The following is a 21,915-nucleotide window of genomic DNA, read 5'->3' as shown; positions in this document are numbered from 1 at the left end:
ATCATGTAGAAGAATAATACCCTAAACATTGTGGGTGAGTATGAACGACGCCGACTTTTCAAAATTTATGTGGGTGCATATCAATGGCGGCCCGTGTTATAGTGTATGTTTTGAGAGGAGTTTCGATACTTTTGATTGACTTTTTTAGTTAAAATCTGTCATAAAAAGCTGTGCTGCGATAAAGTGAAGTAAACCAGTAAGTACTATAAGGATAAGTTGGGCTGTCCTACAGGCCGATAACCAAGCCCAAAAATGTAGGGGGCCCGGCTGAAGTTAGGGGGGTCCGATCCAACCATATTATAGTTTATTTGCAAGCCTACCGTGAAAATTTTAGGGGGCCAGCAAAACTTTTGGGGGCCAAGTCACCCTAGATCCCCTGGATGCCCTAGCTCAGTCGGTAATATGGCTGCCTTAAACGCAAGAGAAATGGATTCAAACTGCCTCTGAACTGTTTCTTCCCTACGCAAATGTTTGTTGCCATTTAAACGCAACACTGCGGCTCAGGGCATTGTCACCCTAAATTTGCTTGATCATCTACAACGTTTCAGTAGCGGTTTTGAATAGTTTAAGGGAGAACTTGATGTATGTCCGTTCCTCAAACTACGACATTCCGCAGCAGCGCATTCAACTTCTTCCACAAGAGAGACAATACGTCAGTGTACACTCTATGCACACTTACTTCTTGCTGTGTCCAGAAGCGGACTTACCTATTGCGCCGCTCCTAGGCACGATTGGGCCGGCCTCCCCTTATGAAAATATTCACACTTCCACTTTCTCACTCGTTGGTGAAGATGCAAAATAAGACAGCTCACAACATTTCTAAATCTTATTTATTGCACTTAAGACGTAATACTTTTTAAAGACAAACAGTTCAAATTCACTTAAACTCATATTTTTCCCTTTTTGATATAATAGCTTATAATGATAAAAATACAGTAGTGTAAAAAATTATCATCAATATTCATTATATGTGCAACATATAGTATTGTTTAATAGTTGTTTCTGTCAAAACAAAACTATTAAGGTATTATGAAAATATATTCTGACATTAAATGTTTACAACAGTCTTTCATAACAGAAAACTTTTCTATTAATTGTTCAAATCCAAACTCTTCGCCATTAAGGATCTCGGCTTCAACATTAAGAATTGCAAGAGAATTCATTTTTTCTTCCTTTAGGGTAGAACGTAGATATGACTTCATTCTCTTTAATGACGAAAATGATGTTTCTGCAGAACAGTTGTTAACCGTAGTACACAAAATATATTCTCATAGGTATATCTACTCTAGGATATGTACTCTAGGATATGTACTCAGCAAGTTATTTTCTCTGAGGAACTTGATTTTGAAAAGAGGCATGTGTTTGATATTATTGCACTTCACCAATTTTGAAAAATGCACGCATTCAATTCCAAGTGATTACTCTAGTCAGTATCGTAAAGGTTTTGCAATTTTGCTGCATGTTCTAAAATTACTGATGATTGTATATTTGAAAGGTCAGAAAAGACAGAAAATCTATCAGCCACTATATAGAATATGCTTCTTTTCTTTTCTAGTAGTTCACTTTTTGTTCTGTCAATAATGACATAAAAATTTTCACGTTAAAGTTTTCTCTCCCTCCCTGTAAGTACGACTTCATCTCTACTCTCTTCATATGAATAACGTTGTCTCCTGTAAGCGTTTAAACAAAGTGTCATCATCACTGTCACACCATTCATATCGATCCATTGCCTTCTTTTCGTATTCGTCAAACATATCACGAAAGGAATCCATATATTCTACAAGAAAATCGTAGAGTAGGTTTCCTCTTTCAATGAACATATCAACTCTTTGGATAGTTCCGCTTACTTTTCCAAAACTCTCTAAACTATATTTACAAATCTCCAACGTTAATGGTTCCTAATCTGTACGTGCCATTCAAAATACCACAAGCTTCATTTCTTACAGGAGGTTTTCCACACAAGTCATTTTGGAAAATCTATAAGGCTTCGATTACAATTTCCCACAAACTTCTGCAAGCATCTTCACGTGCATACCACTTTGTACCATATAAACACTTTGCAGTTTTACTTTTATGTACATGCCACTGCATTAACTTCTCCGAACGGTTTGTAGAAAGCTGTGGAAAAATTATATACATTTTGTACTAAATTAAAAAACGTGCATACTTAGTGGCTACAGCTTGTAGCTCAAGTGCAGCACCGGGACATAAAGTGCTTTTGAGTTAATTTCTTTAATACGAGCTTGTAAGCCGGAGTAAATCCCAGACATACATTGTTACTTTCGTTATCAGACGATTGCCGTCGACAGTCATTGATGTTAATGGAATGTGATTCTAAACCATTTAACACAGTATTAGCCAAGTTCTCTGACTTTTGTCCGGAATTCAGAAAAATATAGTGTCGTGCAACAGGTAAACCATTTTTTCCCAACATATCTTATTACAAAAGACAGTTGTCGGTGTGAGATATATCTGGGGTTGAGTCTACTATTACAGAGAAGCATTTGATCTCTTTAATGATAATCTGCTTAACTGTACTAGCAAGTAAATTGACGACTCTACATATAGTTGAAGAAAGGTAGGAGGTTTGTCCCGGTGCAGGGTTACCTTATCGTTCAACGTAATTAGTCAGAAGGAATCAAATTCTGCAATCAGCTCTATTGACATAATAATTTCCCCATTATGCAAAGAACTAAAGTTTTCATCATGACCGCAAAATACCATGGCCAACATCATAAAAATGTTTGATTTCGTATAACCGAAGAGAAACTAGGATTATAGGAACTTTTGGTGCATTGAAATTCTGATCCTACTCTACTATACAAAGCCCATTCCTTGCCCCTATTCCTATAATTTAAAAAAATATGTTTAATTTATTTTAATTTTACTACACTTCACGCTACTACAGTATTATTTTCCAAAAATATTTGTTTCAAAGAAACAACATTTTAAAATAATCACAAAACATTAAAAACTGTACAGTAAGACTGATACATTTTACAACTTTATTGTGCTTTCTGTAGCAGACTACAACTACTATGCAATAATACCATCGGACTACGTCGGTCACAAAATACAACGTCGCCTTATTCACTTCGTGGATAGGAACTATATAGAAGGCTATGCTTTAGTCTATTATATTAAAGATTGGCACAGAATATTTCATTAGTGAATTGTAAAAGAATAAACCTTCCCAATGAAATTAAATTGAAGGTCACATTGACCAACTGTAAGTACCAATGTTCCTATAATTTAAAGGTAAAAAAAAAAATTCTCCGGCTGTCGCCCCTCAAAGGCTGCGCTCCTAGGCAAGTGCCTGTGTGCCAGATGGTAAGTCCGTCTTTGGCTGTGTCGAGAAACGAACTTCCACTGCTTCCACCAGGACGTCACTTATCAGCTGCAGTATACCACGTAGCGCCACACTGCGTCTAGTCCACGAATTTATTGAAAGTGTGTGCCTGTCTTAAAGGCATGACATATCGTATGGTCAACGAAATACACGACTTTTAGCTACACCCGGTTGTGCAGACACTGAACATCTCTCTGACAAGTAAACCTTACGTTTGGGTGAATCGAGTTGTTGACTGAGACACATATGGGCAAGTAGTACTAAATGTGGGCAGTATTTCAGTGAAGTTGTAGGTGCGAAGCTCCAGGGGTTTAGGAGATACAGCTACCAGAACATCATATGGAAGTACAGAATAGTCTTCATACAGTTGGAGGTAAAAGCCCTGTAAGACCTCTTGTAACGACAAAAGGTGAATAACAAATATACGGGTACATATTAGAACTAGGGGGAAGTCAAATAGTAAGGGTATATCTGACGGCGGCCATCTTGAAATCCGCCATTTTGAATTAAGGTTAAGTTTTAAAATAGGAATAGGTTCATGTGATACATGATTTAAGGCGCAAATTTAATCAGAAGAACAATGGTGACGTTAATTTTGATTTACACGTAATTAGTAAAAAGTTACACGGAAATTAAATATTGTTGCAGCATATGTATTAGTCCTTTACCCCACCTTGTAAATTTTGTGTTAATGATAATAATTAAATAAAAAGCAGGTGGATAAATATTAGGTCTATGGTAAGAGTTGCCTTGATGGCGGCCATGTTCAAATCCGCCATTTTGAATCAGACAAAAGTTTTAAACAAAACGCATAACATTGACACCTTATTAATAGCAAATTTTACCATAAATCCACCGGTATAACCATTTCTGCTTTATCTTTAACCAGCACAAAATTAAATGGGAATAGGGTAATGCAATAGATGACTTCGGGCTAGAAGTTAATCAGAAATACAATGGTGGCGTATCAAATGCTGGTTAATGATAAAGCAAAAATTTTTATACCGGTGGATTTATGGTAAAATTTGCTTTTAATAAGGTGTCACTCTTATGCGTTTTGTTTAAAACTTTTGTCTGATTCAAAATGGCGGATTTGAACATGGCAACCATCAAGGCAACTCTTACCATAGGCCAAATATTTATCCACCTGCTTTTTATTTAATTATTATCATTAACACAAAATTTACAAAGTTGGGTAAAGGAGTAATACATATGCTGCAACAATATTTAATTCCCTTGTAACTTTTTACCAATTGCGCGTAAATCAAAATTAACGTCACCATTGTTCTTCTGATTAAATTTGCGCCTTAAATCATATATCACATGACCCTATTCCTATTTTAAAACTTAACCTTAATTCAAAATGGCGGATTTCAAGATGGCCGCCGTAAGGTATACCCTTACTATATGACTTCCCCCTAGTCCTAATGTGTACCCGTATATTTGTTATTCACCTTTTGTCGTTACAAGAGGTCTTACAGGGCTTTTACCTCCAACTGTATGAAGACTATTCTGTACTTCCATGTGATGTTCTGGTAGCTGTATCTCCTAAACCCCTGGAGCTTCGCACCTACAACTTCACTGAAATACTGCCCACATTTAGTACTACTTGCTCATATGTGTCTCAGTCAGCAACTCGATTCACCCAAACGTAAGGTTTACTTGTGAGATATCTCACACTTGCTGTAGAGCTTAGCGGAACTCGGTAAAGTAAGATGTCAAGGCGCGTTTCGGGATTAGGAGCTGGCCTCTATGTTCTGCACGTTCTTTATAGGGTTTAGATATAAAGTTCTAGCAGGCAGTGGTATTAGATGTGCACCTAGTAGACCACGCTATGTTGAATTGGACTTATTGGAACACATTTTCTTGCTGGAAGATAGGATTACGCGAAGTGTCAAGCAAGATTAGTGAACGGTGATTAACGTTGTGAACATACTACCCTATATAAAGAACAGTGCTAAAAGCATCTGTAGTATGTTACCCCTTACTAGAAACTAAGAGATGGGTCCTGTATGGCGAACTAGAATTGATCGTTCACCTGCATTTCACGAACATGATGGTCGAAATGTAAACGAACGTTACCGCAGAATACCACAGTTTTTCATCAGCCTTAGCATATCTTCTAACTCACAAAAGTTATCAGTGATGAGAAATGTCATGGCTAATTGTGCGAGAGAAACTTGAAATGTCATCGTCTGCAAATGTGCTGTTTTTCAAAAGAATTCATCTCTTTCGAATTTTTGGTTTCGAGTTTTTTCCTTTCATTTATTTCTTCTCATTTTTACTATCTCGCTGAAACGTAATTAATTTATTTTAGTGCAAAACAACTTCTTTCATTCGTCTTGATTCTTACATTTATTTCCTGAAATCAAACTATCTTGTTCTATTTTTTCAAGAAGAGAACAGGAGAATGATGAATTGAAACTTCGAAACCGAGGGAACAGAGCAAATGTTTACACAGGCAGAAGACGAGATACTCAGATCAGAGTAAGAAAAAAGCAGCATAGCAGAGGAAACATGAAAGGATTCCCAATCATCAGAGATACAATTCATGGGGTTTCAAACAAGAAGACAATCTGTAGAAGAAAACACAACTTTGATTCTCACTACATGTACAGAAAGGACAGTAATAACTAAAATGTATTAATTTCCATTAGGCATTCTCTGAAGTATTTAGAAAGAAGGAAAGTTTAAATTTAAATAAAAGTAGTTATGAAAGGAACTGTTCCAAAAGTGCCCAAAGGCACCAATTCCCCAAAGGATTGTTTATTTTTGGTAATTCTTGATTCAAAGAAGAATTTATGAAATTAGCTGATCATGTCAGATACAGTATTCATAATTGTAATATTGGAGGAGACAACCACATGGTTTGTTACAAGTAGAAAGATTATACATTTGAGTCTTGCCTTTACGTTATCCAACAATTTGATTGGCGGAAATAAACGTACTGTGTAAGTGTACATCACAACTATTCCTCGTAGGAACTTACTTACTTCATAGATATTCGCGCAGCTCCTCTGCCTTTCTTCAGAGAGTCCTTGTACAATTTATTTGCTGATTCCTTTTCTTTCACCAGGGCATTGTACACTTTCCCACAAATCTTCCTGCAAATAAGAGATCATTCAATAATTTTGCACCTTCCAGAAACAACACTTGAGATTTAATGTCTGATATATATATCTTATACACGCGTATTTGGACTGTATTTTGCTTAAACAGAGATTTAAAATTTATTAGTTAATGATAACGTTAAGTTATACACCGTGAACCTCATTAAGATGTACTGTCATCTTTCTAATATTATAATGAAGTGCTTAATTATGGCATATTTCAGGAGCAGTTTTACCTCAATAAGAGACATTCTTGTACAACAGCAATTTTTAGATTTTCTCAAATTAATGGGCTTCTCTCAACTTTCTCGAGATTTCCACATGATTTTACTCTCTTTAATAAGATATATCAATTGGTAAATGACTATTTCTTGCCGTTGCACACTAATAACTTCGCATTTTTTCTAGATGTATTGCTATTAGAATTTTCGTATACTAACACTTAATACTAGTGATGAATCTATAAGCTAATTTTGAAATGAGTGGGTTTCGTTTCACGTTCTAAATCTAAAGTTGACTTCCGAATTTCTACTACTTTCGGTTTCATGTGAGACATAAAAGCGTATATAGAACATATCGCAATATCCTCTCAAATTAGTAAATACAACCACATGCTTTGGCAGAAGCACCAGAAAGCAGCCGATTGATGCGTTACCGATGGAATATGAAGGGACATGAAGAGTTCCCTTCAACCCTTCATAGGCTTTGCTTTCGAAGACTGGCTATAAAAAGGGACATCTCGAGACAGAAGTCATCAGTTGTTAACTGGTCATATCCTACCTATCTCTCCAAGCTGCAACGGACGTTAGAGACTCATCTAAGATCACCTTTTAACTGCAGCAGACAAGAGCTATCCTCACCTATCTCCGAGCTGCAACGGGCAGGAGATACTAACCGTACCTTTGAATTGCAACGGGCAACAGGTTACTTTAGACTGAGATGAAACGGGCAGGGTCACACTTAACCAGCAACCTGAAACTCTCGAGCTGCGATGGGCAGGAGCAGGCCCGTGCTGGGATACTAATAAGGGCGGAGGACAAGTCTACTAAAAGGGCGCCCATACAAACGGGAAAGTTTCAGAACTGTGCTACTTGAAAGACTTCCGTTGTAAATAATGCGTCGTGTCGTCTAATATGTATATAAACAGTGTTAAAGTTTTGTGTATGAAGTTAATTTTATGCTAAAAATTAATCAGATCATTAGTAAACATGACCTACAAACGGTGCAACTGAAATACTTATACATCGTGCAGTTAGTTGTAAATACAGTGAAATCGAAACAAACTTCAAATTTCTCGAAGTTCACCTAGTCATTCTCTACGAGAAGGACTAGTACATAGTAGGGATAATACATTAAGGTGTTTTGAGATCATCCACCTGGACATAAGAAGAGCACCAGCAAGTATTGCAAAAAACGGAAAAGCGATACCATTGATGGAGGAGTAACAAAACAGTCCCGTAAACAAAAGAACGGGACCAGCGCCAAATTAAAAAAAATAACAAAAAAAGTTCACAAACTAATAATTATAACCAATCTAATCAATACTGCTCAAGTACGTATTAACAACTCATTCACTATTCATTAGTGATTGTGATTGTTTTTTATTTTTGTAATTAAATATATATATATATATATATATATATATATATATATATATATATATATATATATATATATATACATACCCTATCTTATGTACAGATTTTGAAAGAAAGTATGTGTGCCATTTTATATCTGAATCACCACCAATTTTGTTTTAGTATTAACGTAAATAGCTAATTTCTGAAAACCTCGAATCGAAATCCTCGTTACTAGAGAAACTTTTTAATTCCTGTTAACAGCATTTCTTACAAATATAAAGAAGATAAATATATCAACAACTTAATGTAGCTCTTGCCTACGGACACTGGAGGTTCAGTGCCAAGTTTACAAAATCTCTCCAATGATTTCTGTCCTTAGCCAACTGGACTCAATTTATACTTTATATTCCAATCTCTGCGAGAACCATTTTAATGTTCTCCTACCATCTGCGCCTTGGTCTTCTTAATGGTGGTTTCCCTATTTGAATTTCCAATCAGAACTTCGAAAACATTTCTAATTTCTTCCATTCTAGCTACATGACTTGCCCATTTGAGCCTACTAAACTTGATGACCCTAACAATGTTTGGTAAACGTATAAATTATGCACTTCCTCTTTATGAAGTTTCCGCCATTCCTTATTCCCGTTCCTCTTGGAGTCCGAATCTTGTTTTCAAATACTTTTAGTCATCGATTTTCCCTCAGTCAGTGACCATGTTTCGCAACCTTGCAGCACAACCGGCATGATTATCGTTTTATATTTTAAGCTGCAAATTCCTCAACAGAATTCACGACAACAAAAGATTTTTAACTGAATAATAACACGAAATTCCTGCTTTCAGTTGACATCAAATTTCTTAGTGATTATGTTTTTGGTCTGTTAATAATGATTCTACATATTTCAAAGTATCCACTTTGTCGAAAGTAAACATTATCTGATATTTAAACGTATTCATAAAATACAGTGTTACGATCCCGACAAACTTCCATGTATTTAGTTTTCTCTGCATTTACTTCTAAGTCCATATTCCTACAAGCGTTAATTAAGATATCTGCATTCCTTTCTATTGTTCTAACATCCCCTATAAGATTTACACTATCAGCATACTCCATAACTTGGTAAATACAATTTATCTCTAGGACCCGATTGCTGTCTTTGGGTTTTCTTATAGTGTTCTCCAAAACAAACTTAAATAATAATGGCGACAACACATCTCCTTGTATTAGGCCATTCTCAACGTGAAAGCTCGTGAACGGGAATTTCTCTATTCGAACTTTACTTTGGGATTCATTTAAACATATCTTAATTAATTTGACTTTTTCGCCATTCCAAATTCTGTAAGCATGTTGTTCAATGTTTCCCTCCTACCCGAGTCTAAAGTCAATAATTGATGTGCCAGGACATTGTATTCCCATTTCTTTTCAAGTAGTAGTCGAATGGCAAATATCTGGTCCATAGTTGATCGATTTTACCTAAATTCGCTCTGATAATCTCCATTAATTTCATCTGCGTATAGAGGCAATCTTTCGAATAGAATGTTTAAGAGGATTTATTTAATGTTGACAGAAGAGAAATGCCTCAATAATTATTACAATCAGTTTTGTTGCTTTTCTTTTGAACTGGAACAATGGTTGATTCTTTTCACTTTTGTGCTAATTCCTCCTTGTTACAGATAAGGAGAATGAGTTTGTGTATCTTGTTGTACAATTTTTCCCCTCCAGCTAAAACTAAGTCAGTCAGAATTTCGTCTACACCCGGAGAAGTCTGTTTCTATATTTTTTTAATAGCGATTTCTATTTCTGTCTGGTTAGGTTCTGGAAAATAATATTACGCTGTGTGCATTTTACTTTCTCCATGAACATTAGTTTTTGGCTATATGTTAAGCAAATCGTCAAAGAAATCTTTCCATCTATTTAAGATGCTAAACTTATCAGTGAGAACTATTCCGTTGGCTTTCTTTAATATATAAGCACAAGGTTGATATGCTTTTTAAATTCGTTGCTCCCATTATACATGTCCCGAATTTTTTTGTTTTTTATTATCTTCAAGTTAATTAATTTTAGCTTTCAAAAATAGCGTTCCTTTGTTCTAAAAATTTTGGAAGTTTTCCGCCAGATGACAATGAAATTTTATGTAGTTATTTCGTTCCGACCTTTTAGCCAACGCTGTTTCTTCTATTTTCTCTTCTCTGCTACTTTAGTGCATTCCTGGTTGAACTATGGTTTGTTCCTACGTACCTCTGCGTGACCCAATTTTTCTTTTGCTGAAATTTTAATATTATCTCTAATTTCAACCAAGTATCCTGAACACTAATGCACTCCGAACCTTCTAAAATCGAGGATCTATTTGACACTTTAATCTGGCTCCCATCTCACCTGACTCTCCTCAAATTTCTTTAAATTAAACCGCTCCGTTTTCAGATATTGAATATTTCCTTTATTCAACGATAGTCTCTCTCTCTTATTATCGCTGCCACCAGGTGGTAATTAGTATCACTATCAGCTTCTCTGAACGACCGAACATTAGTTGTGCTAAACTGTTTTCTTCTGTCTATTAAAACGTGATCAGTTCGATTATGTGTTTTTCCATCTGATGAAATCCAAGTATATTTATGAATGTCGCGATGTGGGAATTTTGTAATCTTCAAGATAAGGTTTCTGGACGTTGCAAAGTTCACGAGTCTAACGGCGTTGTCACAACCTTTCTTATGCAGACATTTATTTCTCGGTTTGAAAATATCCTCTCGTTCTACCTTCGCATTGAAACGGAATAACAAAATTTTCATATGGTATTGCGGGAGATGATCAAATACGCTTTCTATTCTTTCGTAAAAACTGTCGTCTTTATCGTCGTCGTTATTTTATGTTGGGATTGTTCATTTAAAATAATAATATTACACCACCGACCCTTAAGAGAAATAAAAGAAAATCTATAATTAACAAATTCAATCCATGTAATTGCTAATATTATTCGTTTGTGAGTTGATAGCCCTATTCATAGTTGGTAATTTTTAATTCGTTCCCCTTAAAAGAACGTAAGATTTATCGACTTGATTCCTCCATTTCCTTCTCATCTAACTTCCTGCTATCCCACTACGTACATCCTCTATTTCTAAACTAACTCATTCCTTACAGAGTTTAACGCCGCTACCCTATACAGACTGTTCCATGTTCCAAATATTCCGTGTTCCAAATCTCATGTCGATTTTACTTTGCTGAGTTCGTGCCAAGTTATCAGTTATAATCCGGAGATTCTGCGAATATATTTGAACAAGCCTTTCTTTTTACAGGATAAGGTTGTTCGCCCCACACCAAATCCACAAGGTGGAGGATCACCCCTTGTCATCTGTCCGCTACTGCTTATTCAGTATATTCGCAGCTAACCTCTATATCCAGAGGCCTTATCCTCAATCCACAATCTGAGGACGCGCCATGCCGTGGTGACAGGAAGACCATATTTCACAGAAATTAATATAGCTATATCTTAGAAATACAATAGGTACTGATTATCCGAACACTGCTTTAAAACACACAGGAACAATCAGTATGCTCGGATATATGGATGAATATTAAGACTGTGCAAGCTTCGATGCCGTAAAAATCGTAAGAGATCAGTGTCAATGTAGTATTCATGAATGCATCGTAGGTTTGACTATCCGAACTATTCTTGATGTATCACATTGTTTCGCCTTATAGCTACATAACTTTACAGTTACTTTTGTAAGTGCTTATACTCTTTACCTGATCTCCACCAATAACAGCTGTATGAATTTTTATAACACAAAACTGGTATCCAGAAGAACAAATTAAAAAATATGTCTATAATGTAATGATGCCCAGTACACCTTATGTAAGGGGCGCCTTGTACCCTTCACAGGTTTTTTTATTAACAGCCACTATTTTAATTTATTATACAAACCTGGTATACAGAACAACTAAAAACACTTATCTATAATGTGATGTTTCGTAGGGCGCCTAATGTAAAGGGCGCACTGTATCTTTCACGGGTTCTTTGCCAATAGTAACTGTATGTAGTTATTGTACAGGATTATACTATAGTACAGAAGAGTGAATAAAATCATCCATGTTTGATGTGGTCGCGCAAGGGCGTCTAATGTAAAGGACGCACTGTACCTTTCAAGGGTTCTTTACAAATAAAACAGTAAGAATTTATTACTAAAAACTTGTACCTTTATTTATACTTTGATGTTTCGGAGGGCGCACCGGGCCACGTCCCGGTGGGTCAGCACGGGCCTGGGCAGGAGGTCCAATTATAGAAGAGAGAACGTTTAGAGAATTACATATTTGTAATCTTATATACAAGTATAAACTGTGTAAATGTCATTTATAATTTAAAAATCGAGGGAAAACCCATGTATGATTAATCTGCCGAATATTGCAGTATTATTTGGACGTTCAACCCATGTCAAGGAAACCGCATCTTGGTTTACACTGATACTCTTGTGGGTTTACATTGATAAATGTTTAAATCGGAAATGGTAAATTTGAGGTTTGAGTAGAGACATATGAGTGGAGATTGATGCTACTCTTAAGATGTTGAATATGTATCAGGAAACCCTTTTTCACTATTTTCTACCGTACCGTTTTCATTCTTAAAATCAATAACAAAATCGAAAGTATTAGTAAATTTCAATTAATTCCTGATATATTAGAGAGAAAACCGTAGGATTGAATCTATTCTTGAGAAGTTGAAACTATTTTAAAGAAAAAATTAAACACAGAACTTAATTCCTCGGTATGCTGTACCATTTCCACTCTGCGGTGGTAAATGCTCGTTTTATATTATTTTCAGCTTAGCGTCCTTTTCACCAACCAGGCCATATGATTTCTCCCTCTTCAGATTTGAATATACAGGAAAGGAACTCAAACCTCTTCCGGGGACGCAAAATCCAGTTGCTTACATCTGATGCGTGGGGTCCCTTTTTCCATGCTCGAAGAAGTATATTTGTGAGAATTGAATTGAATTGAAAAAGGATTTATACAAGCGGGCGAGTTTCAGCATATTGCTGGTCTACAGCCTAACCCTTATCAAGGAAGTACATTGAGTTATACAAAAAAGGATACAACCAATTGAGTACAAAAGATAAGGTTATATATAACAAAAAATACAGGTCTACATTAAGATGATTAAAAAAAATTTTAAAAATGGTACTTTTAGCAAAACACGCACACACGCACAAGTACTACAAGTGAAGGAAAAAAGCATACAAATACAAACATTAAAACAAACACAAACCGATCAATAACATAGAGACAAAGTAAGTTATGCTTGTGATTCACAATATAGAGGGAGGGTGATGAAATATTTTTCCAATGCATGATTATTTAATAAAGAAGATGTACCAAGTGAAGTCTGATTTCATTTACGCGGTTCAAGTGATAGAATACAAATCATGGGTACCTGAACTTAAATTTTGTTGGATGAGTAAATAAATTTTTAACATTTTCTTGAAAGAATTAAATGTTTCAGCTTCTTTTGCTACATTTGGTAGAGCATTCCATGACCTTGGTGCTAATACTGAAGATGCCACAGTGGTTTGCTTGAGTCTATGGTGTGGAATATCAAACGTATTTCTTTGGCGTGTTAGGTGAGTGTGAATAGTTGACTTAGCAGTACGTTTCTTGTATAAATACGAGGGATGTGTTGTTTTAAGAATTTTATAAATGGATATCACTGTATCCGTAAGTTTTATCGGGTACTTGCGTTTCCTTACAGTTTCTCATTCCAGGAATTGCTCTATCATCATTCATTTGCCTAAATCATCTGTCTCTCTAAGGCTAATAGGTATAAGCGTGGGACGTTAAACGGAAATTTTCATATCATTTTCTTTGTTTTCTTGTTTGAAGGAAGTAATTGACGAATTTATATAAGAGAAAATGGTATAGAAAGTAACATATGTGCGGAGTATATAACAATTCTGTTATTAGTAAATATATGGAAAAATATTAAAAAAAAAAAAAACTAAAGTTGTTCGAAATATGTAGTTTCCAATCTAAAATTTGTGGAATTCTTATCAATCGCACTAGTCGTTTGGGCTCTACATTTGTCTATGTTAAATGAAAACGGAACGCTAGGACACACAGAAATGAAACAGTAAACGCATACATTGTTACGTGATGGAACTTAGAACACCTTGAATCCGTTCCATAACAATGTTGTACTATTTGTATGGTGAGGTCCCTAGAGAGCAGCCTGTTGAACTGGCAACATAGACATTTCATTATAATAGGTGCCTTATCAATGTGTAGTCCATATTGTTTCGAAAATTTCTACTATTTTATATTAAAACTCACATATTCCAAACAAATTTTCTCCTTTTACATCTTTTCGTATCTTTTACTCATAACGAAATTGGCCTTAGCCTCGGACATTTGATAAAACCTGTATATAAAAGAGAGGGAATATACGCGTACATTTGTGTCATTGCAAAAAAGTTTCAGCGAACTAGAGTGTCGTGGGTAGAAGTCAGCAATATAAATTTATCTAATTATAACCTAATTCAAACTCTAGCAAGTGAAGCAGTGCTTCAGTAAATATTTTGTTGTTCTGACAGAGTCTAGTTACATGTTTCAATTTCTTTTCTCTCGCGAACTTTCACATGAAACACGCTTCCACTTCTTTTCCTGCGGCCAAATACCCTTATTGTGCGAATATATAATAAAATAAAATGTTGGAAAAAGTTCAGCAGAACATTTAGCGTTAAAAATTGCACTTCATTTTAGTACTTCGATTTTTTCTAAGAGTGAATCACTACTATTGATCTGTATTGTGTAGGATGACCCTCGAAGATGACCAGCCCATCTAGAATGCTACGTTAAAAACAGATTCGGAGGATCTAGAAGATAATAACTGGGGTCAACCAGAACCCATACTGTGATAGATATAATATATCATAAACTTTTAGAAATATATAAATAATAGTTTCCATTATTTTTGTTACTCAAAAATTTGGGGAGGCTAAGCCCCTTGGCTCCGGGCTAGATATGCCCCTGGTTAAAGAAAAGTAAAAAAAAAATGTTTAACAGAAGGTAGTTAATTGCGATTCATCTCGCTGGCTAGCCACTCTGCACTTGGTCTAGTTGAGTTCATTGTTGCCAAGTCTACATAGATTTATCTGTACACATGCACAATTTTCATAGCGGTTCGGAAAATAGAAATTTACGGTGTACTCTACGATAAATTATTGACAAACACGTTGTTCTATACATATGCTAAATTTCCAATGGACTCTTTAAAAACAATTATTATAATTTAGAAATTCGTACTTTAACTGATAATTATGCGACATAATATGAAGAAAGAGGACGGGCAAAGTGGAATTTTGCATTTAAACAAACATAATGCTATACATCAAGACACAGGTAGTGGCATTGATGAGAAGCAAGTAGCATGATGCTATGACGTAATGGAAAACTTCACGTGCTGCTTTGCGCATGGGTAATAGAGGGGACACGAGCGACATGAAAGGACAAGTTTTTAGAAGGCCATAAAGAAAAGAGTTGTAGTTCCTGAATATTTAACGGAAATACGTATTTTGAAATCAGATGAGCACAGCATTATTCATAGTAGAAATAGATGAAATGGTTTTGTGATTTGATGAAAACCTTGCTTTGGAGAGGTATACACTGTGAATCGTGCTGACGCGGGCAAAGAGACAGTCAAGATTCTTGAGTACTAAACTGCCACTTTTAGAACTACGTGAACATAATAAGCTGTATTCTGAGCAGATTTTCATATCGTTTGAATAGACATATGTGTAAAAGCTGCTTGCATTTTTTTATTTTTACATTCTATTTAATTTCTTACAATTGTATTGTAAACACAAAGTATTACAAATCTGTAACTTCATAATTTGTTCTCCAAAGGTAACAGTTGCACAACTTATGACTTTACTAAATTCGCAATATTATCTCAACAAACAACAATTTTTACACTACATATATGCACGTTGCAATATGCCCATTATATGCGGGCAAAGTGGATTTTCGCATATCGTCATTAAATCTCGTCCATCATGAACACGTTTAATTGTTTTGTTTCCGTTTTATTGCTTAATATGGCAGAAGGTTTAAGGTTTCCATACGCGTATAAAACATTCTGTTATTGTGTTTTGTTCCGACAATATTGCGTCATTAATAACTTATGTGCCACTTTTCCCGTCCTTACCCTAACTTAAAAATCCAAATACACTTATATATTATGCTTATTATTCATTTGTGTTTGCAAAGCTTGTATAGATAATATTATGTTTATTATGTGTACTAAACATTTGATTGATTGAGTAGGTTACCGAACACCACACGTGATTGGTGAATCTTTCACAACCAAGTAGAAAAGTTTCAAGTTAGAAAATAGCCACAAAGACTGAATAAATAACGCATCAATTTTCGAGCAACTTACATTGAAAACTGAGTAACAAACGATTTTTCAGGCAATAGTACTTCAAAGTTTACTTCCTGGGCGTTATCTGCACTGTTTTCAACAACACTGGTGATCTCTGTTCTTGCGTAGCGACAGTAAATTTCTGTTTTAACATGCCACGATTTTATTTCAGGCCTAACAAGAGACGAAGGCTGCAAAGAGAAAAGAAAAAGGTTGTTATACACAAGTGATTCTGAAATGAAATGAAATCCTTGAGTTTTACGTTCCCCAGTTATGCCGGTAAGGCTAAAGCAGACGGTGATGATGAGTAATGAATGAAATGGTGGAATGAAGAAAATTGGAGAAAACGGGAGTACCCCGAGGAAACCCCGCACACGGAGTTTGTCCACCACAAAGTTCATTTCGCGGGGGCTGGGATCGAACCCGGGACCCCAAGCAGCAGAGGTGAACGCTCTACCACTGAGTTACGGCGGCCTCCAAACAAATGAATCTGAATGCATAGGCAAGTTCAACTTATCGCAGGAGTCTATTCTATACACTGGTACACTGGTAGAAAACTATGTTGTTAAACCAATTTGTCTATCATTGTCAGCAAGTTATTTCAACAACAAGGCCATTACCTTCTAGTGTATCATGAATATATAGTAACTGACAGCTAGAATTTTTATCAGTTGTTACTTTTTGTTGTGAGTAGAGCTTAACGAGATATATTTGACATCTATAGTATGTAACGCACGAAAATAGTTTTGTACGGGAAAGAAATTTCTAACAATACCTTCATGAGTAGTAGAAATCCTACTATCTGCTTTTCCTATGTACTATCTTAATGTCCCTGCCACCGGGCAGGAATTTGAACGAAATCGTAGACTGTCACGTTGGGGGCCCAGGTGACCCCCTAATTATCATAGGAAGACGATTAATACTTCTTCGAAAAACTTATGAAACACTAATTCCAAAGAGATAACACTTGTGCAATTCCCGCTCTATTCGTAGAAGAAGAAGAAGAATAAACAAAATATCCTTAAAATATTACAAATTAGAATTTGGGGGGCACTGGCAACCCTCACAGTCACTCCACGCGTACAAAAAGAAAGGTAATTTGTAGGCAATGCACTTGTGACCATAATATGAAAACGTAGTAGCTAGTGCTGCAATATAAAGGGAGATAGAAATTAAGAACAAAATTTCTATAGAAACGCCCTGTATATCATTGTCGAAGGCTTATTGCTGATCTTCACGTTGTCGACCATGGTGACCTCCCTAACTATCACACAGTGATGATTCATTCATCGTTGGAAAGCTTATAGATCACAGATTTCAACAAGATAGCGACAAGAATTATGCTTGTAGACCAATTCAGTGAAAATATATCTTGTCTTATATGGAATCGTCCAGAAAATATATGTAATGTACGTCAAAAAACTGAGACTGAAAAGAAACTGGTCAACTATACTTCTTGCCCTATATAAGCTACAAGTACGTTCGCATGGTATTAGCGTGTAGAGAACTATTTCATTGCTTCATGTACCAACTTTATGACTGTGCCTCCAAGGATGGAATGATCCCCACCAAAAAAACTTATGCAAAAGATGACACAAACTTTGCCCTCCATCCTGTCCGCTGTGGTACCCCCACATACAAAACATGCATATCGATGGCAGGCTTCATCCTTCGGATACTCATTGATACCAAAAGTATCTTCCTAGCCTTATTAGGGGCTGAGCTATGAAGGTTTAAAGCCTTGACGCAATAGGTGCGTGCATCGGTGTTTAAAGGCTGATGCATATAGGAACAGCAGATAACAGGACTTCTATTTACTTAATTGTTGTCAGAGTATTCATATACTCCAAAAGTATTTACCTAGTGTACTATGTCTCTAATGTATGTAGGAACAACAGATTGCAGCACTACTACTCTTGTATGTCAGAAACTTGATATGTTAAAAAAAAACTATTCTCGTGAAGATTTCAAGAAATATCACACGTTTTTGTTTCTTAGTATAATTTTCAAACATGCCGTGTAAAGCTTTGTACACAGCAAAAAGTAAGCAGTAATACAAATTTTAGCTGCCCGTTATAGATACTTATGACATCCTAAACAGGTGATGTTCCTGGTGTTGAAATATCAAGCTCACAATATTAGACAAATATATCAGTTTTAACGTCATTAGTTTTCAAATTGTAGGTTAAACGAAGTTCAACCAAAATTGTCCACTAAATTCACATCAGTGGTGTCATTCAAACCATTCAAACCATTTACATAGATTAGATAAAAAGTGGTGATAACACTGTTCTTATGTAAAGGGGTTGTAGCTAAGCACAACAAGAGTTCCGTAGCTGATAAAAGAATGTGCTAAAATGAAGTGGCGAGAGGTAACGACTTCGAGTTATTTAGTCGAAACCAGCGGTACTCTAAAATAGAGGCGGAAAGTGTAAGTGTCATAACAGTATGTTACGGAAAGACGAGAAACGAGCGTGGATTAAGATTGAAGTTGCACGTGTACACTGTGCACAACAATGTTTTCAGGGATTTCGTGATGACCTCTTCTCCAAAATGAAGGAACCTCTTCGCGGGAACCATTCTACACAAAAGAACCCCGCCCTCACCATTTGGAGGTCCCTACAGGTCATCGACAAAGATTAACACAGTGGGCCTTATGCAGAGTCATTCTGACGTGTAATTAGTGTCATACTAACGAGTTCGACTAACGTATGTTTCCTGCAGTAGTCAGGCGTTAAGTATGACGCTAATCATGAATCAAAACGTCTCTGCATAAGGCCTACTGAGTGTACGATGCCTTCCAGCGTGTGGCAGAAATTGATGGAGGTGGAATTAAATTATATTGAAGGAAAGTAACAAGTATTCTTCTATGTACAAAGCCAGGTAAGAACTATAACGATTATGCCATTACTTTTCATTCAGTCCTTCTATAATAATTTTAACATCAGGAATCTTATTTCGTATTAGTCTTAGTAAGCACAATGCAGATTTCACGTTTCTGACGGGACATTAAATAAATTTAATACTAACAAATTTTGTTACGCATTACATTTTCATTGACGAAATATTATAGAAAATCACAGTGACATTTTTTCAACTCTGGCATATCTTAATTCTTTCTTTAAAAGCTGGGAAATACACAATAAATTATTGAAAGTAATGCTAGAAAATTGTTATTTTATTTTATTTTACGTAGCTACTGGATCAAAGAGTTGTGAAGAGATTATTCCTAATCGTTTCTGAAGCCTGAGACCTTTCAAGCAGTTAAAGCTAATCGGCTGAAGTACATCACTGATTAAGCTTTCGAACGGCAATTATTAGTATTGTTAATTTAAGATTTCTCAGCGAAAAAAAAGAAAAACAAAGTCCAGCAGTATCCATTGGCGTAACCCAAAGGAGACACTAACAGTTCTCTTTTAAAACACTGAAGATATGTATATGTAATTATCACAGTGCAACAGGAAAAAAAAACGTTTTTCGCAAAAGTAGGTATTTTTTATGTATTTAGACCTCCTGAATTCGAAAATGTCACTCAAAACATCCTATCACCTCTGTTTTGGCACAAATTGTATACTTTGCCAATATCGATTACACATATTGAATTATATATATATGGAACACGAATCATGCTGAAGTAGAATATGTTTAAAACAACATAATATTTAAATATGTACACAATGAACAGATACATACAGATAATGTGGTACAAAAACATGCATTAAACTCATTCATACCATGCTTTCTTCGTGGTTATGGCGTGGCTCCTAATTTTCCTCTTATGCGGCATTTGCAGGTGCTCACGGTGAAGCATCCACAGGTAGTCGCCCATCATCCGAACATCCCGATTGCCCTGGTATCATCGTTCCATGTCCTTGATATCCTGATGGAATCTTTCACCCTGGTCCTCACTTACAATACCCAGACTTGAAGGGGAAAAGTCAAGATGTGAATGTAAGAAATGTAATTTCAGATTCATTGAGCGTCGCATCATTTTGAATTTCGTCAGCATCTTCTTAACCATGTCGATATAATCTGGGCTACGATTGTTTCCCAAGAAGTTTTGAACCACACTCCTAAAGGTAGTCCAGTTTTCTCGCTCCACGACATTTATTGAATGAATGAAATCTTCATCCAGCATTAGTTTCCGAATATCAGGATCAGTAACCAAACCTTCTTTCAACTAAGCATTTCACAGATTGCGGAAGTTCTTATATAGTTATTTGTAACAGCTGCCAGACTTAGGTAATGCCTTGACAAACTGCTTGATTATGCCTAATTTGATGTGCAGAGGTGGCAAGAATATTAGGTCTCTTTCCACTAAAGGTTCACATCACATATTTTTGTTCCCTGGAACCAACCTCAACCTTCGGGGCCATTGTTTTTGCTCCCTATGCTTGTCAACACATTCAACATACTCAAGCATACTCAACACGTTCAAATCACGACACACCATCCAATTGTGATCTTCATAATGTATGGTAGTAACAAGTACCTTCATGTCCTATGTTTTCTTCAGGTGTACAAAATGGCCGACAGGTATTGAGGTATACATATTACCATTGTGCAAGCAGAACTGCCTTCAGGCTTCTTTTAGATGAGTCAATAAACAGTTTCCACTCACCTGTCACGAACGGAATGTTCAACTTACCCATCAAACCTTGTACATCACTGCAGTACACTAACACGTCCTTTTGAGAAAAATATTGTGTGAGTGTAAAGTCCCTTTGTCTGAAAAATGTAACGAACGTATCGGGTGCTAACAAATGTCTTGACCCTAGTAGTTCTGCTTTGTGCTTTATTAGTCCCAGATCACGGACTAAATCATTTAGATCTGATTGACTGAACAGAATAGGGCCCTCATTTACGTCTACTTCAAACTCAGTATTATCCGTCTGCTGCACGGTATCTATGTCATCATTGTCGTTCTGATCTAATGCTTGCGGCTGTGGTACAGGCATATCCGTAGATGTGAAACAAGTAGTGGTGGGCACAAAAACCGGTTTTTCGGTTTTTAGAAAAACCGAAACCGGTTTTTGAAAATTTTCACCGAAACCGGTTATCGGTTTTCTCCAAAACCGGTTCGGTTTTTACCTGATCCGGTTTCGGTTTTCTTCAAAACCGGTTCCGTTTTTTTTTCAAAATTTGTTGTATTTCTGACCAGAATGGTGTTTCGTTGTTCTCCGGAAACCGAATCCATTTCCACAGAAATAGTTTTCTGTTTTCGGAAAGGTTTTCACCAAAACCAGTTTCGGTGAAAACCCAACTGGTTTTGGAGAAAACCGAACCGAAACCGGTTTTGGAGAAAACCGAAATGTCGGTTTTTCGGGTTTCAGTTTTTATAGAAACCTGTTTTCGGTTTTTATAAAAACCGGTTTTGCCCATCCCTAGAAACAAGACGAATCGCTGAGCAAATGCTGTTCGGATACCCAATAGTCTTTTTACTTCTCTTGTTAAAAATAGTAAGCTTACAAGAG

The 21,915-nt window shown here is 36.1% G+C and overlaps 1 protein-coding gene across 1 annotated transcript in view; it reads right to left on the bottom strand.

Annotated features, from left to right (window-relative positions):
* The window catches only part of LOC145692567 (inter-alpha-trypsin inhibitor heavy chain H3-like), a 33,535-nt gene extending 12,718 nt beyond the window's left edge, over positions 1-20,817 (bottom strand). Inside the window, exons 1-3 of the mRNA XM_081767876.1 lie at positions 20,800-20,817; positions 16,460-16,632; positions 6,343-6,453 (exon numbers count right to left, since the gene is read on the bottom strand). Of these exons, the coding sequence (XP_081624002.1) occupies positions 6,343-6,453; positions 16,460-16,632; positions 20,800-20,817 (302 nt within the window). The remainder of the gene's footprint in view (positions 1-6,342; positions 6,454-16,459; positions 16,633-20,799) is intronic.
* Positions 20,818-21,915: the final 1,098 nt, after the last annotated feature.

This window comes from Thermobia domestica, chromosome 8 (genome assembly GCF_964235325.1).
Source record: "Thermobia domestica chromosome 8, izTheDome1.hap1.1, whole genome shotgun sequence".
Lineage (NCBI taxonomy): Eukaryota > Metazoa > Arthropoda > Insecta > Zygentoma > Lepismatidae > Thermobia > Thermobia domestica.
The sequence above is the reverse complement of the archived record's forward strand: the minus strand, read 5'-3'. Positions and strand labels throughout refer to the sequence as shown.